We start from the raw sequence: 14,314 nt of genomic DNA on the forward strand, positions 1-14,314 counted from the left end.
AACCTGATCCAAGTAGTTTTGTAATGTACAATGTTAGATAAACCAACCTCCACTTTACACAGTTATTACAGGTAACAAGAGCTCATGAACCTGATCCAAGTAGTTTTGTAATGTACAATGTTAGATAAACCAACCTCCACTTTACACAGTTATTACAGGTAACAAGAGCTCATGAACCTGATCCAAGTAGTTTTGTAATGTACAATGTTAGATAAACCAACCTCCACTTTACACAGTTATTACAGGTAACAAGAGCTCATAAACCTGATCCAAGTAGTTTTGTAATGTACAATGTTAGATAAACCAACCTCCACTTTACACAGTTATTACAGGTAACAAGAGCTCATGAACCTGATCCAAGTAGTTTTGTAATGTACAATGTTAGATAAACCAACCTCCACTTTACACAGTTATTACAGGTAACAAGAGCTCATGAACCTGATCCAAGTAGTTTTGTAATGTACAATGTTAGATAAACCAACCTCCACTTTACACAGTTATTACAGGTAACAAGAGCTCATGAACCTGATCCAAGTAGTTTTGTAATGTACAATGTTAGATAAACCAACCTCCACTTTACACAGTTATTACAGGTAACAAGAGCTCATGAACCTGATCCAAGTAGTTTTGTAATGTACAATGTTAGATAAACCAACCTCCACTTTACACAGTTATTACAGGTAACAAGAGCTCATGAACCTGATCCAAGTAGTTTTGTAATGTACAATGTTAGATAAACCAACCTCCACTTTACACAGTTATTACAGGTAACAAGAGCTCATGAACCTGATCCAAGTAGTTTTGTAATGTACAATGTTAGATAAACCAACCTCCACTTTACACAGTTATTACAGGTAACAAGAGCTCATGAACCTGATCCAAGTAGTTTTGTAATGTACAATGTTAGATAAACCAACCTCCACTTTACACAGTTATTACAGGTAACAAGAGCTCATAAACCTGATCCAAGTAGTTTTGTAATGTACAATGTTAGATAAACCAACCTCCACTTTACACAGTTATTACAAGTAACAAGAGCTCATAAACCTGATCCAAGTAGTTTTGTAATGTACAATGTTAGATAAACCAACCTCCACTTTACACAGTTATTACAGGTAACAAGAGCTCATGAACCTGATCCAAGTAGTTTTGTAATGTACAATGTTAGATAAACCAACCTCCACTTTACACAGTTATTACAGGTAACAAGAGCTCATGAACCTGATCCAAGTAGTTTTGTAATGTACAATGTTAGATAAACCAACCTCCACTTTACACAGTTATTACAGGTAACAAGAGCTCATGAACCTGATCCAAGTAGTTTTGTAATGTACAATGTTAGATAAACCAACCTCCACTTTACACAGTTATTACAGGTAACAAGAGCTCATGAACCTGATCCAAGTAGTTTTGTAATGTACAATGTTAGATAAACCAACCTCCACTTTACACAGTTATTACAGGTAACAAGAGCTCATAAACCTGATCCAAGTAGTTTTGTAATGTACAATGTTAGATAAACCAACCTCCACTTTACACAGTTATTACAGGTAACAAGAGCTCATGAACCTGATCCAAGTAGTTTTGTAATGTACAATGTTAGATAAACCAACCTCCACTTTACACAGTTATTACAGGTAACAAGAGCTCTCATGAACCTGATCCAAGTAGTTTTGTAATGTACAATGTTAGATAAACCAACCTCCACTTTACACAGTTATTACAGGTAACAAGAGCTCATAAACCTGATCCAAGTAGTTTTGTAATGTACAATGTTAGATAAACCAACCTCCACTTTACACAGTTATTACAGGTAACAAGAGCTCATGAACCTGATCCAAGTAGTTTTGTAATGTACAATGTTAGATAAACCAACCTCCACTTTACACAGTTATTACAGGTAACAAGAGCTCATGAACCTGATCCAAGTAGTTTTGTAATGTACAATGTTAGATAAACCAACCTCCACTTTACACAGTTATTACAGGTAACAAGAGCTCATGAACCTGATCCAAGTAGTTTTGTAATGTACAATGTTAGATAAACCAACCTCCACTTTACACAGTTATTACAGGTAACAAGAGCTCATGAACCTGATCCAAGTAGTTTTGTAATGTACAATGTTAGATAAACCAACCTCCACTTTACACAGTTATTACAGGTAACAAGAGCTCATGAACCTGATCCAAGTAGTTTTGTAATGTACAATGTTAGATAAACCAACCTCCACTTTACACAGTTATTACAGGTAACAAGAGCTCATGAACCTGATCCAAGTAGTTTTGTAATGTACAATGTTAGATAAACCAACCTCCACTTTACACAGTTATTACAGGTAACAAGAGCTCATAAACCTGATCCAAGTAGTTTTGTAATGTACAATGTTAGATAAACCAACCTCCACTTTACACAGTTATTACAGGTAACAAGAGCTCATGAACCTGATCCAAGTAGTTTTGTAATGTACAATGTTAGATAAACCAACCTCCACTTTACACAGTTATTACAGGTAACAAGAGCTCATGAACCTGATCCAAGTAGTTTTGTAATGTACAATGTTAGATAAACCAACCTCCACTTTACACAGTTATTACAGGTAACAAGAGCTCATGAACCTGATCCAAGTAGTTTTGTAATGTACAATGTTAGATAAACCAACCTCCACTTTACACAGTTATTACAGGTAACAAGAGCTCATGAACCTGATCCAAGTAGTTTTGTAATGTACAATGTTAGATAAACCAACCTCCACTTTACACAGTTATTACAGGTAACAAGAGCTCATGAACCTGATCCAAGTAGTTTTGTAATGTACAATGTTAGATAAACCAACCTCCACTTTACACAGTTATTACAGGTAACAAGAGCTCATAAACCTGATCCAAGTAGTTTTGTAATGTACAATGTTAGATAAACCAACCTCCACTTTACACAGTTATTACAGGTAACAAGAGCTCATAAACCTGATCCAAGTAGTTTTGTAATGTACAATGTTAGATAAACCAACCTCCACTTTACACAGTTATTACAGGTAACAAGAGCTCATGAACCTGATCCAAGTAGTTTTGTAATGTACAATGTTAGATAAACCAACCTCCACTTTACACAGTTATTACAGGTAACAAGAGCTCATGAACCTGATCCAAGTAGTTTTGTAATGTACAATGTTAGATAAACCAACCTCCACTTTACACAGTTATTACAGGTAACAAGAGCTCATGAACCTGATCCAAGTAGTTTTGTAATGTACAATGTTAGATAAACCAACCTCCACTTTACACAGTTATTACAGGTAACAAGAGCTCATGAACCTGATCCAAGTAGTTTTGTAATGTACAATGTTAGATAAACCAACCTCCACTTTACACAGTTATTACAGGTAACAAGAGCTCATGAACCTGATCCAAGTAGTTTTGTAATGTACAATGTTAGATAAACCAACCTCCACTTTACACAGTTATTACAGGTAACAAGAGCTCATGAACCTGATCCAAGTAGTTTTGTAATGTACAATGTTAGATAAACCAACCTCCACTTTACACAGTTATTACAGGTAACAAGAGCTCATGAACCTGATCCAAGTAGTTTTGTAATGTACAATGTTAGATAAACCAACCTCCACTTTACACAGTTATTACAGGTAACAAGAGCTCATGAACCTGATCCAAGTAGTTTTGTAATGTACAATGTTAGATAAACCAACCTCCACTTTACACAGTTATTACAGGTAACAAGAGCTCATGAACCTGATCCAAGTAGTTTTGTAATGTACAATGTTAGATAAACCAACCTCCACTTTACACAGTTATTACAGGTAACAAGAGCTCATGAACCTGATCCAAGTAGTTTTGTAATGTACAATGTTAGATAAACCAACCTCCACTTTACACAGTTATTACAGGTAACAAGAGCTCATGAACCTGATCCAAGTAGTTTTGTAATGTACAATGTTAGATAAACCAACCTCCACTTTACACAGTTATTACAGGTAACAAGAGCTCATAAACCTGATCCAAGTAGTTTTGTAATGTACAATGTTAGATAAACCAACCTCCACTTTACACAGTTATTACAGGTAACAAGAGCTCATGAACCTGATCCAAGTAGTTTTGTAATGTACAATGTTAGATAAACCAACCTCCACTTTACACAGTTATTACAGGTAACAAGAGCTCATGAACCTGATCCAAGTAGTTTTGTAATGTACAATGTTAGATAAACCAACCTCCACTTTACACAGTTATTACAGGTAACAAGAGCTCATGAACCTGATCCAAGTAGTTTTGTAATGTACAATGTTAGATAAACCAACCTCCACTTTACACAGTTATTACAGGTAACAAGAGCTCATGAACCTGATCCAAGTAGTTTTGTAATGTACAATGTTAGATAAACCAACCTCCACTTTACACAGTTATTACAGGTAACAAGAGCTCATGAACCTGATCCAAGTAGTTTTGTAATGTACAATGTTAGATAAACCAACCTCCACTTTACACAGTTATTACAGGTAACAAGAGCTCATAAACCTGATCCAAGTAGTTTTGTAATGTACAATGTTAGATAAACCAACCTCCACTTTACACAGTTATTACAGGTAACAAGAGCTCATGAACCTGATCCAAGTAGTTTTGTAATGTACAATGTTAGATAAACCAACCTCCACTTTACACAGTTATTACAGGTAACAAGAGCTCATGAACCTGATCCAAGTAGTTTTGTAATGTACAATGTTAGATAAACCAACCTCCACTTTACACAGTTATTACAGGTAACAAGAGCTCATGAACCTGATCCAAGTAGTTTTGTAATGTACAATGTTAGATAAACCAACCTCCACTTTACACAGTTATTACAGGTAACAAGAGCTCATGAACCTGATCCAAGTAGTTTTGTAATGTACAATGTTAGATAAACCAACCTCCACTTTACACAGTTATTACAGGTAACAAGAGCTCATGAACCTGATCCAAGTAGTTTTGTAATGTACAATGTTAGATAAACCAACCTCCACTTTACACAGTTATTACAGGTAACAAGAGCTCATGAACCTGATCCAAGTAGTTTTGTAATGTACAATGTTAGATAAACCAACCTCCACTTTACACAGTTATTACAGGTAACAAGAGCTCATGAACCTGATCCAAGTAGTTTTGTAATGTACAATGTTAGATAAACCAACCTCCACTTTACACAGTTATTACAGGTAACAAGAGCTCATGAACCTGATCCAAGTAGTTTTGTAATGTACAATGTTAGATAAACCAACCTCCACTTTACACAGTTATTACAGGTAACAAGAGCTCATGAACCTGATCCAAGTAGTTTTGTAATGTACAATGTTAGATAAACCAACCTCCACTTTACACAGTTATTACAGGTAACAAGAGCTCATGAACCTGATCCAAGTAGTTTTGTAATGTACAATGTTAGATAAACCAACCTCCACTTTACACAGTTATTACAGGTAACAAGAGCTCATGAACCTGATCCAAGTAGTTTTGTAATGTACAATGTTAGATAAACCAACCTCCACTTTACACAGTTATTACAGGTAACAAGAGCTCATGAACCTGATCCAAGTAGTTTTGTAATGTACAATGTTAGATAAACCAACCTCCACTTTACACAGTTATTACAGGTAACAAGAGCTCATGAACCTGATCCAAGTAGTTTTGTAATGTACAATGTTAGATAAACCAACCTCCACTTTACACAGTTATTACAGGTAACAAGAGCTCATGAACCTGATCCAAGTAGTTTTGTAATGTACAATGTTAGATAAACCAACCTCCACTTTACACAGTTATTACAGGTAACAAGAGCTCATGAACCTGATCCAAGTAGTTTTGTAATGTACAATGTTAGATAAACCAACCTCCACTTTACACAGTTATTACAGGTAACAAGAGCTCATGAACCTGATCCAAGTAGTTTTGTAATGTACAATGTTAGATAAACCAACCTCCACTTTACACAGTTATTACAGGTAACAAGAGCTCATGAACCTGATCCAAGTAGTTTTGTAATGTACAATGTTAGATAAACCAACCTCCACTTTACACAGTTATTACAGGTAACAAGAGCTCATAAACCTGATCCAAGTAGTTTTGTAATGTACAATGTTAGATAAACCAACCTCCACTTTACACAGTTATTACAGGTAACAAGAGCTCATGAACCTGATCCAAGTAGTTTTGTAATGTACAATGTTAGATAAACCAACCTCCACTTTACACAGTTATTACAGGTAACAAGAGCTCATGAACCTGATCCAAGTAGTTTTGTAATGTACAATGTTAGATAAACCAACCTCCACTTTACACAGTTATTACAGGTAACAAGAGCTCATGAACCTGATCCAAGTAGTTTTGTAATGTACAATGTTAGATAAACCAACCTCCACTTTACACAGTTATTACAGGTAACAAGAGCTCATGAACCTGATCCAAGTAGTTTTGTAATGTACAATGTTAGATAAACCAACCTCCACTTTACACAGTTATTACAGGTAACAAGAGCTCATGAACCTGATCCAAGTAGTTTTGTAATGTACAATGTTAGATAAACCAACCTCCACTTTACACAGTTATTACAGGTAACAAGAGCTCATGAACCTGATCCAAGTAGTTTTGTAATGTACAATGTTAGATAAACCAACCTCCACTTTACACAGTTATTACAGGTAACAAGAGCTCATAAACCTGATCCAAGTAGTTTTGTAATGTACAATGTTAGATAAACCAACCTCCACTTTACACAGTTATTACAGGTAACAAGAGCTCATGAACCTGATCCAAGTAGTTTTGTAATGTACAATGTTAGATAAACCAACCTCCACTTTACACAGTTATTACAGGTAACAAGAGCTCATGAACCTGATCCAAGTAGTTTTGTAATGTACAATGTTAGATAAACCAACCTCCACTTTACACAGTTATTACAGGTAACAAGAGCTCATGAACCTGATCCAAGTAGTTTTGTAATGTACAATGTTAGATAAACCAACCTCCACTTTACACAGTTATTACAGGTAACAAGAGCTCATGAACCTGATCCAAGTAGTTTTGTAATGTACAATGTTAGATAAACCAACCTCCACTTTACACAGTTATTACAGGTAACAAGAGCTCATGAACCTGATCCAAGTAGTTTTGTAATGTACAATGTTAGATAAACCAACCTCCACTTTACACAGTTATTACAGGTAACAAGAGCTCATAAACCTGATCCAAGTAGTTTTGTAATGTACAATGTTAGATAAACCAACCTCCACTTTACACAGTTATTACAGGTAACAAGAGCTCATGAACCTGATCCAAGTAGTTTTGTAATGTACAATGTTAGATAAACCAACCTCCACTTTACACAGTTATTACAGGTAACAAGAGCTCATGAACCTGATCCAAGTAGTTTTGTAATGTACAATGTTAGATAAACCAACCTCCACTTTACACAGTTATTACAGGTAACAAGAGCTCATGAACCTGATCCAAGTAGTTTTGTAATGTACAATGTTAGATAAACCAACCTCCACTTTACACAGTTATTACAGGTAACAAGAGCTCATAAACCTGATCCAAGTAGTTTTGTAATGTACAATGTTAGATAAACCAACCTCCACTTTACACAGTTATTACAAGTAACAAGAGCTCATAAACCTGATCCAAGTAGTTTTGTAATGTACAATGTTAGATAAACCAACCTCCACTTTACACAGTTATTACAGGTAACAAGAGCTCATGAACCTGATCCAAGTAGTTTTGTAATGTACAATGTTAGATAAACCAACCTCCACTTTACACAGTTATTACAGGTAACAAGAGCTCATGAACCTGATCCAAGTAGTTTTGTAATGTACAATGTTAGATAAACCAACCTCCACTTTACACAGTTATTACAGGTAACAAGAGCTCATGAACCTGATCCAAGTAGTTTTGTAATGTACAATGTTAGATAAACCAACCTCCACTTTACACAGTTATTACAGGTAACAAGAGCTCATGAACCTGATCCAAGTAGTTTTGTAATGTACAATGTTAGATAAACCAACCTCCACTTTACACAGTTATTACAGGTAACAAGAACTCATAAACCTGATCCAAGTAGTTTTGTAATGTACAATGTTAGATAAACCAACCTCCACTTTACACAGTTATTACAGGTAACAAGAACTCATGAACCTGATCCAAGTAGTTTTGTAATGTACAATGTTAGATAAACCAACCTCCACTTTACACAGTTATTACAGGTAACAAGAACTCATAAACCTGATCCAAGTAGTTTTGTAATGTACAATGTTAGATAAACCAACCTCCACTTTACACAGTTATTACAGGTAACAAGATCTCATGAACCTGATCCAAGTAGTTTTGTAATGTACAATGTTAGATAAACCAACCTCCACTTTACACAGTTATTACAGGTAACAAGAGCTCATGAACCTGATCCAAGTAGTTTTGTAATGTACAATGTTAGATAAACCAACCTCCACTTTACACAGTTATTACAGGTAACAAGAGCTCATGAACCTGATCCAAATAGTTTTGTAATGTACAATGTTAGATAAACCAACATCCACTTTACACAGTTATTACAGGTAACAAGAACTCATGAACCTGATCCAAGTAGTTTTGTAATGTACAATGTTAGATAAACCAACCTCCACTTTACACAGTTATTACAAGTAACAAGAGCTCATAAACCTGATCCAAGTAGTTTTGTAATGTACAATGTTAGATAAACCAACCTCCATTTTACACAGTTATTACAGGTAACAAGATCACATGAACCCGATCCAAGTAGTTTTGTAATGTACAATGTAAGATAAACCAACATCCACTTTACACAGTTATTACAGGTAACAAGAGCTCATGAACCTGATCCAAGTAGTTTTGTAACGTACAATGTTAGATAAACCAACCTCCAGTTTACACAGTTATTACAGGTAACAAGAGCTCATGAACCTGATCCAAGTAGTTTTGTAATGTACAATGTTAGATAAACCAACCTACACTTTACAATCTTACACTAATTATCTCTATTTTTTTATATACCGAAATTTCAATCATTATTACTGTGCTAATTTCATTACGTATGTACAACTGATACAGTTTGTAGTATTAGAATTATTTTATGTACACACACTAGCATATAGCCCATCAAACCTGATGGGGCAAGTGCTAACACCCTCACCACATAGTTTAACTTAACGTTAAATTTAATAGTAATTTAAATAAATTGAGAAACAAGCCTGGTCCACATAAAAAGTGTCAGTACATTCTGTTGTTGGTAAAAATCAAATTTGATTATAAAGTTTTAATATATGAATTAGTATATTGTGGTAACACTATGCTCCAACAATGGCTTTTATGTCATGTTGCATAGCATCAAAAGTATAACTTAAACATTTTGTTGTTCCTCCTGTTTGTAGAATTTTCTGAAATGATGCATACACTTATCCAGTAGAAAAATTTAGAAGATAAAAATATGAAGCTTTATTTATATTAAAATTAATTCACTAAAACTGTAATTTTATTTTTTATAATGTGTAAAAGATTCTTCCAGTGATTAACATAGTAAAGAAAGAACTTTTGAAGACAAAATAACTTGATGTTGATTACATGACGTTGTAGTAACATCTTTTGTGTGGTCAGAATAAAATGAATTACCTACTTTCTAGTGTACTTACAAAATGAATTACCTACTTTCTAGTGTACTTACATGATTATTTGAACAACGTAGTGCAGGGTTATGGTCAGTTTCAAGTTCTTTTAAAGGTTTAGTGAGAGAGATAAGAAGGAAATGTTTGTATAGAATTCATTGTGTATTTCTTGTGATTTAATTGTCTTATTACTATACTGTTAATGTATTCTCATTTGTTTTGTTTATTCCATGTTATTTGACACATAGTGTAAGAACATCATAGTTTTATGTTCATACCTCTAATTTGTTATTAAAATTAAAAGAATGATTTTAATTTTGTGATAAATGTTTCAGGGCAGAACAGCATAACACATGGCTCATGAATTTAAAACATATGTTATCAAACCACATCCAAGGGGATTTCAATTAGAGTTTGGGGACTCCATCCATTACGATTAAGTTCTTGAAATGTAATTTCCAAACTAAACAAGACAACAAGTTCCACATATGGGAAGCACTGTAAAGTTAAAATGGTTGATGATGGGGTTCCAGGTGCAGGAAACATTATAAATCTAAAACAGTGTTTATGTTGGTTGTTATGGGTTTTGGTTTACCTCCTGTAAAATGTAAAATAAAAATTATTATGGTGTTATTTGGGCTGGTTTCAAATTTGTTTCTTTTCTATAAAATGTTTTAAAGCAGAAGTTGAAAGGTAAAAATTTGGTGTTTTGAGAAAGATTAAGTATGTGATACTTTATATCAGTTTCAGGGTTAGTTACCCTCCCTTTACAGAGTACCAGCTCCATCCTCAGGAAACTCAAATCAAATAGTTACAATACACCATGCACCTGCTTTGATCAGGGCGATATACATTGAATACCCTCTCCCACCAGTCAGGAGAAGTCTGATCTATTGTGTCTTGGTCCCAAAAGGCTTTTTCATTAACTTGAACCTATGAAAGTCCATTTATGAATAGTGCAAGGTGTTTACATGTAGTTGTGTCACCAGCAATGGACTCCTTAGAGATGCACTTCGTTTGGTGACCAGTATTGTCTGTTGTGTATCTTAATTATCATGAGTGTAAGAAAAATGTTATATTGAACTAAAAAACAAAATAATGGTATCATACGTTTAGATTTGAATACATGTATTGTCTCATAGTAAATAATATTCATTCATATTCAGTACTACAGGTGCTTAAATTGTGAAGTTAAAATATTCACATAATGTTCTGAAGGTCTAGCAGTACAGATTGGACTGTACAGTATAAAATATTCACATAATGTTCTGAAGGTCTAGCAGTACAGATTGGACTGTACAGTATAAAATATTCACAATGTTCTGAAGGTCTAGCAGTACAGATTGGACTGTACAGTATAAAATATTCACATAATGTTCTGAAGGTCTAGCAGTACAGATTGGACTGTACAGTATAAAATATTCACAATGTTCTGAAGGTCTAGCAGTACAGATTGGACTGTACAGTATAAAATATTCACAATGTTCTGAAGGTCTAGCAGTACAGATTGGACTGTACAGTATAAAATATTCACAATGTTCTGAAGGTCTAGCAGTACAGATTGGACTGTACAGTATAAAATATTCACATAATGTTCTGAAGGTCTAGCAGTACAGATTGGACTGTACAGTATACAATATTCACATAATGTTCTGAAGGTCTAGCAGTACAGATTGGACTGTACAGTATACAATATTCACATAATGTTCTGAAGGTCTAGCAGTACAGATTGGACTGTACAGTATACAATATTCACATAATGTTCTGAAGGTCTAGCAGTACAGATTGGACTGTACAGTATACAATATTCACATAATGTTCTGAAGGTCTAGCAGTACAGATTGGACTGTACAGTATACAATATTCACATAATGTTCTGAAGGTCTAGCAGTACAGATTGGACTGTACAATATAAAACACAAGTATCTCTTTTCCTAGTTAGTTTGTACAACATTCACAACAATAAAAGTATTACTACATTTACTTGATGGTGAGGTTAGTTTATTAAATACCTGCAGAGCTGTGGATTTTCAATACTAAATGTTAAGTTTCAATTTGAAACATTTTTTTAATATTATTTCTAAAATGAAGTATTTGTTTCTGAAACGTAATTACAAGAACAATTACTGACACATCTACACAATGTAAATATATTTGCATAGTTTGAGTATGGGATTTCATTTTATGAAGAAAATGAACAACATTCAAAACAATTTAATCAAATTATATGTCGAGAATAAAATATATAATTAATACAAGGAGAAATGTTTTACCTGAAAAATATTCATTCATTAAAAAAGTAAAATTGAAATGACAGTTTTACAATTATTTTCTGTAATCCAAAAGTCACTTCAAGCAGAGACACCTGGTGCCTGTAAGACTATCAGGTGCTGATCGCGTGTTCGGTACACATTAGGACCAGCTCTTCATAAGTATCACGCTCCATGTGCCTCAGCTTGTCATGAATTTATGTAGTTTCATAATTTAAAGATATAGTTCAAATGTTAGACTGAACAGGTTACCTCAAAAGAATACCTAGGCCATGAAAAAAGGTTATTTATGATTTAACATAGTGTTGAATGTCATAATAAATAGTAATTTAGAAGAAAACCACTAAAGTTACCTGAAGGACATAGAACAACTAGTGTACATTCAAGTCTATTCTGTGAAGTTAGATATGTTTAAAAGGTAAACTATTTCAGCTTATAGGTAAACAGATCCATAAATAAGAAAGGATTAACCCTACAAGAAGTTGGTAATGAACAAAACAACAGAATGGATACAGATGGAAGTCATCTTGATCTAAGCTTTCAATTTGGTGAACTCCGAAGTGGAGATGAGTGACAATGAAAACTTTAAATGTAACAACTGTATAATAATTTGTTTGTTTGTTTGTAAATTATCTTTTAGTGAAGCACTAAGACAAATTTATAAAACAACAAGTTGGTTAAAAAAATTTAAAATGAAAGATTGTAGAACAATGAATCACTTTATAAACGTTACAATAACTTTAACATAGGTTTAACATACAATTTTAATAGAATGTAAAGAGAACTTAATTATTATTTATTTATTAATTTCGTTCCTGTATTTCTGCAACCATTCTTCGACTTCTTTCACCTGAAATGAAAGGAAAACAAACAATGTAACACATTTTGAAGAGAACTTTGTGTGACCATCAATGAATTTTATCTTTAAACAACCGATAAGAAGATGTGATATTTTGATAACAACGAGACCTTTTGTTCTGACTGTCTCTCATAATTACGTTTTTAAGGCTAGCAGTTGGAAGGTTTTTAGAATACCTTGTAAAGAATTAGATACAAAATCAATATCATAAGCATGTCTAGCAAGTTCAGGGGATATTGAATGTACTGTTCTTAATAAAAGTTACAATGTATCTTAATGTTACTTCTACACAGGAAATATGTACTCATGCTTTACGGGTTGATTCTCCATTATCATTTTCTACAGCAAACTGAATGGTAGGTGGGGAACAGATATTATTGTGACCAAAACTAATCCATTTATACGTGATAAGATTTAGGTTGTTTCCTTACAATGGGTTGTTTTCGTTAGGCACGAACAACACGCCCCAGTGGCACAGCGGTATGTTAACGGACTCGCAACGCTAGAAATCGAGTTTCGATATCCCTGTTGGGCAGAGCACAGATAGCCCATTGTGTAACTGCGCTTAATTACACACAAAGCAAAAAATCGAAGTAACACAATGAGTTGCCTATACTATCCACTACAGGTTACAAAAATCAAGGTTTTAGCGCTGTAAAGGAGAGGTGGATTAGTGTTATGTTTGTTAATAAAATTCGTAGCTGTTATAACAAAATCACTCACTTTGTAATCCATGGGACCAACTCCTCCTTCGTAAACAATTCTTCCTTTTTTTATTATGTAGAGACGTTCAGGTAAGGCTGCGTAACTTTTCTTGGCTTCGTTAATCATTGAATCTACCAAAAGAGGGCAGGGCAGTTCTTCATTCTCCAAAAGGAAGAGAGCTGCTTTAATTCTTTCTTTTATTGACCTGCAAGAAGAGCAAGGACATCATGAGGTTGGATGTACCAGCTTTTATTTGTTCTTTTCACCGAGACAAATCATTAGTGTTCACACATTGTAAAGATAACCATTTCTAGGAAGTGTTTGTTTACTTGAGGTTTTTAGAAAGTTACAATATCTAACGAAACTGATTTTCAGTCTACACTATCTTTTATTGGATGCAGTTATTCGAAGTTTTTGTATTTTTAATCACAAGTAAAGTTGTGTATTATATGTACTACGTGTAGTTTCATTATCTTCTGGCAATATGTCCCTACCATGTTTAGGCTTCTGGAACTGAAGAGAAACGTGGGGCCTTGGCTCTATATTTTTTGGTCCTCTGTTCCATGTTATGGTCACAGTACAGGCTATATCTATATTTTTATGTTACAACGCTAAAATCAGGGTTCGACTCCCTTCGGTGGATTCTGCAGATCGCCCGATGAGGCCTTGCCATAAGAAAACACACACACACATCTGTATATTTATAAGTGCAAGTTGATCTAGGCCTACGTGACTGCACGGGTGTACTTATCCTGCCATAAACACTGTACTTTTAGTTCTATCGTGTTTACAACGATCATGGACTTTTCTTATTTT

The 14,314-nt window shown here is 34.2% G+C and overlaps 1 protein-coding gene across 1 annotated transcript in view; it reads right to left on the bottom strand.

Moving 5' to 3' along the window:
• Positions 1-11,862: 11,862 nt before the first annotated feature.
• LOC143251827 (type I iodothyronine deiodinase-like) overlaps positions 11,863-14,314 on the bottom strand; it is a 35,104-nt gene continuing 32,652 nt past the window's right edge. The window contains exons 3-4 of the mRNA XM_076503066.1: positions 13,517-13,703; positions 11,863-12,784 (exon numbers count right to left, since the gene is read on the bottom strand). Of these exons, the coding sequence (XP_076359181.1) occupies positions 12,731-12,784; positions 13,517-13,703 (241 nt within the window). The 3' untranslated portion in view covers positions 11,863-12,730. The remainder of the gene's footprint in view (positions 12,785-13,516; positions 13,704-14,314) is intronic.

This window comes from Tachypleus tridentatus, chromosome 6 (genome assembly GCF_004210375.1).
Source record: "Tachypleus tridentatus isolate NWPU-2018 chromosome 6, ASM421037v1, whole genome shotgun sequence".
Classification (NCBI taxonomy): Eukaryota; Metazoa; Arthropoda; class Merostomata; order Xiphosura; family Limulidae; genus Tachypleus; species Tachypleus tridentatus.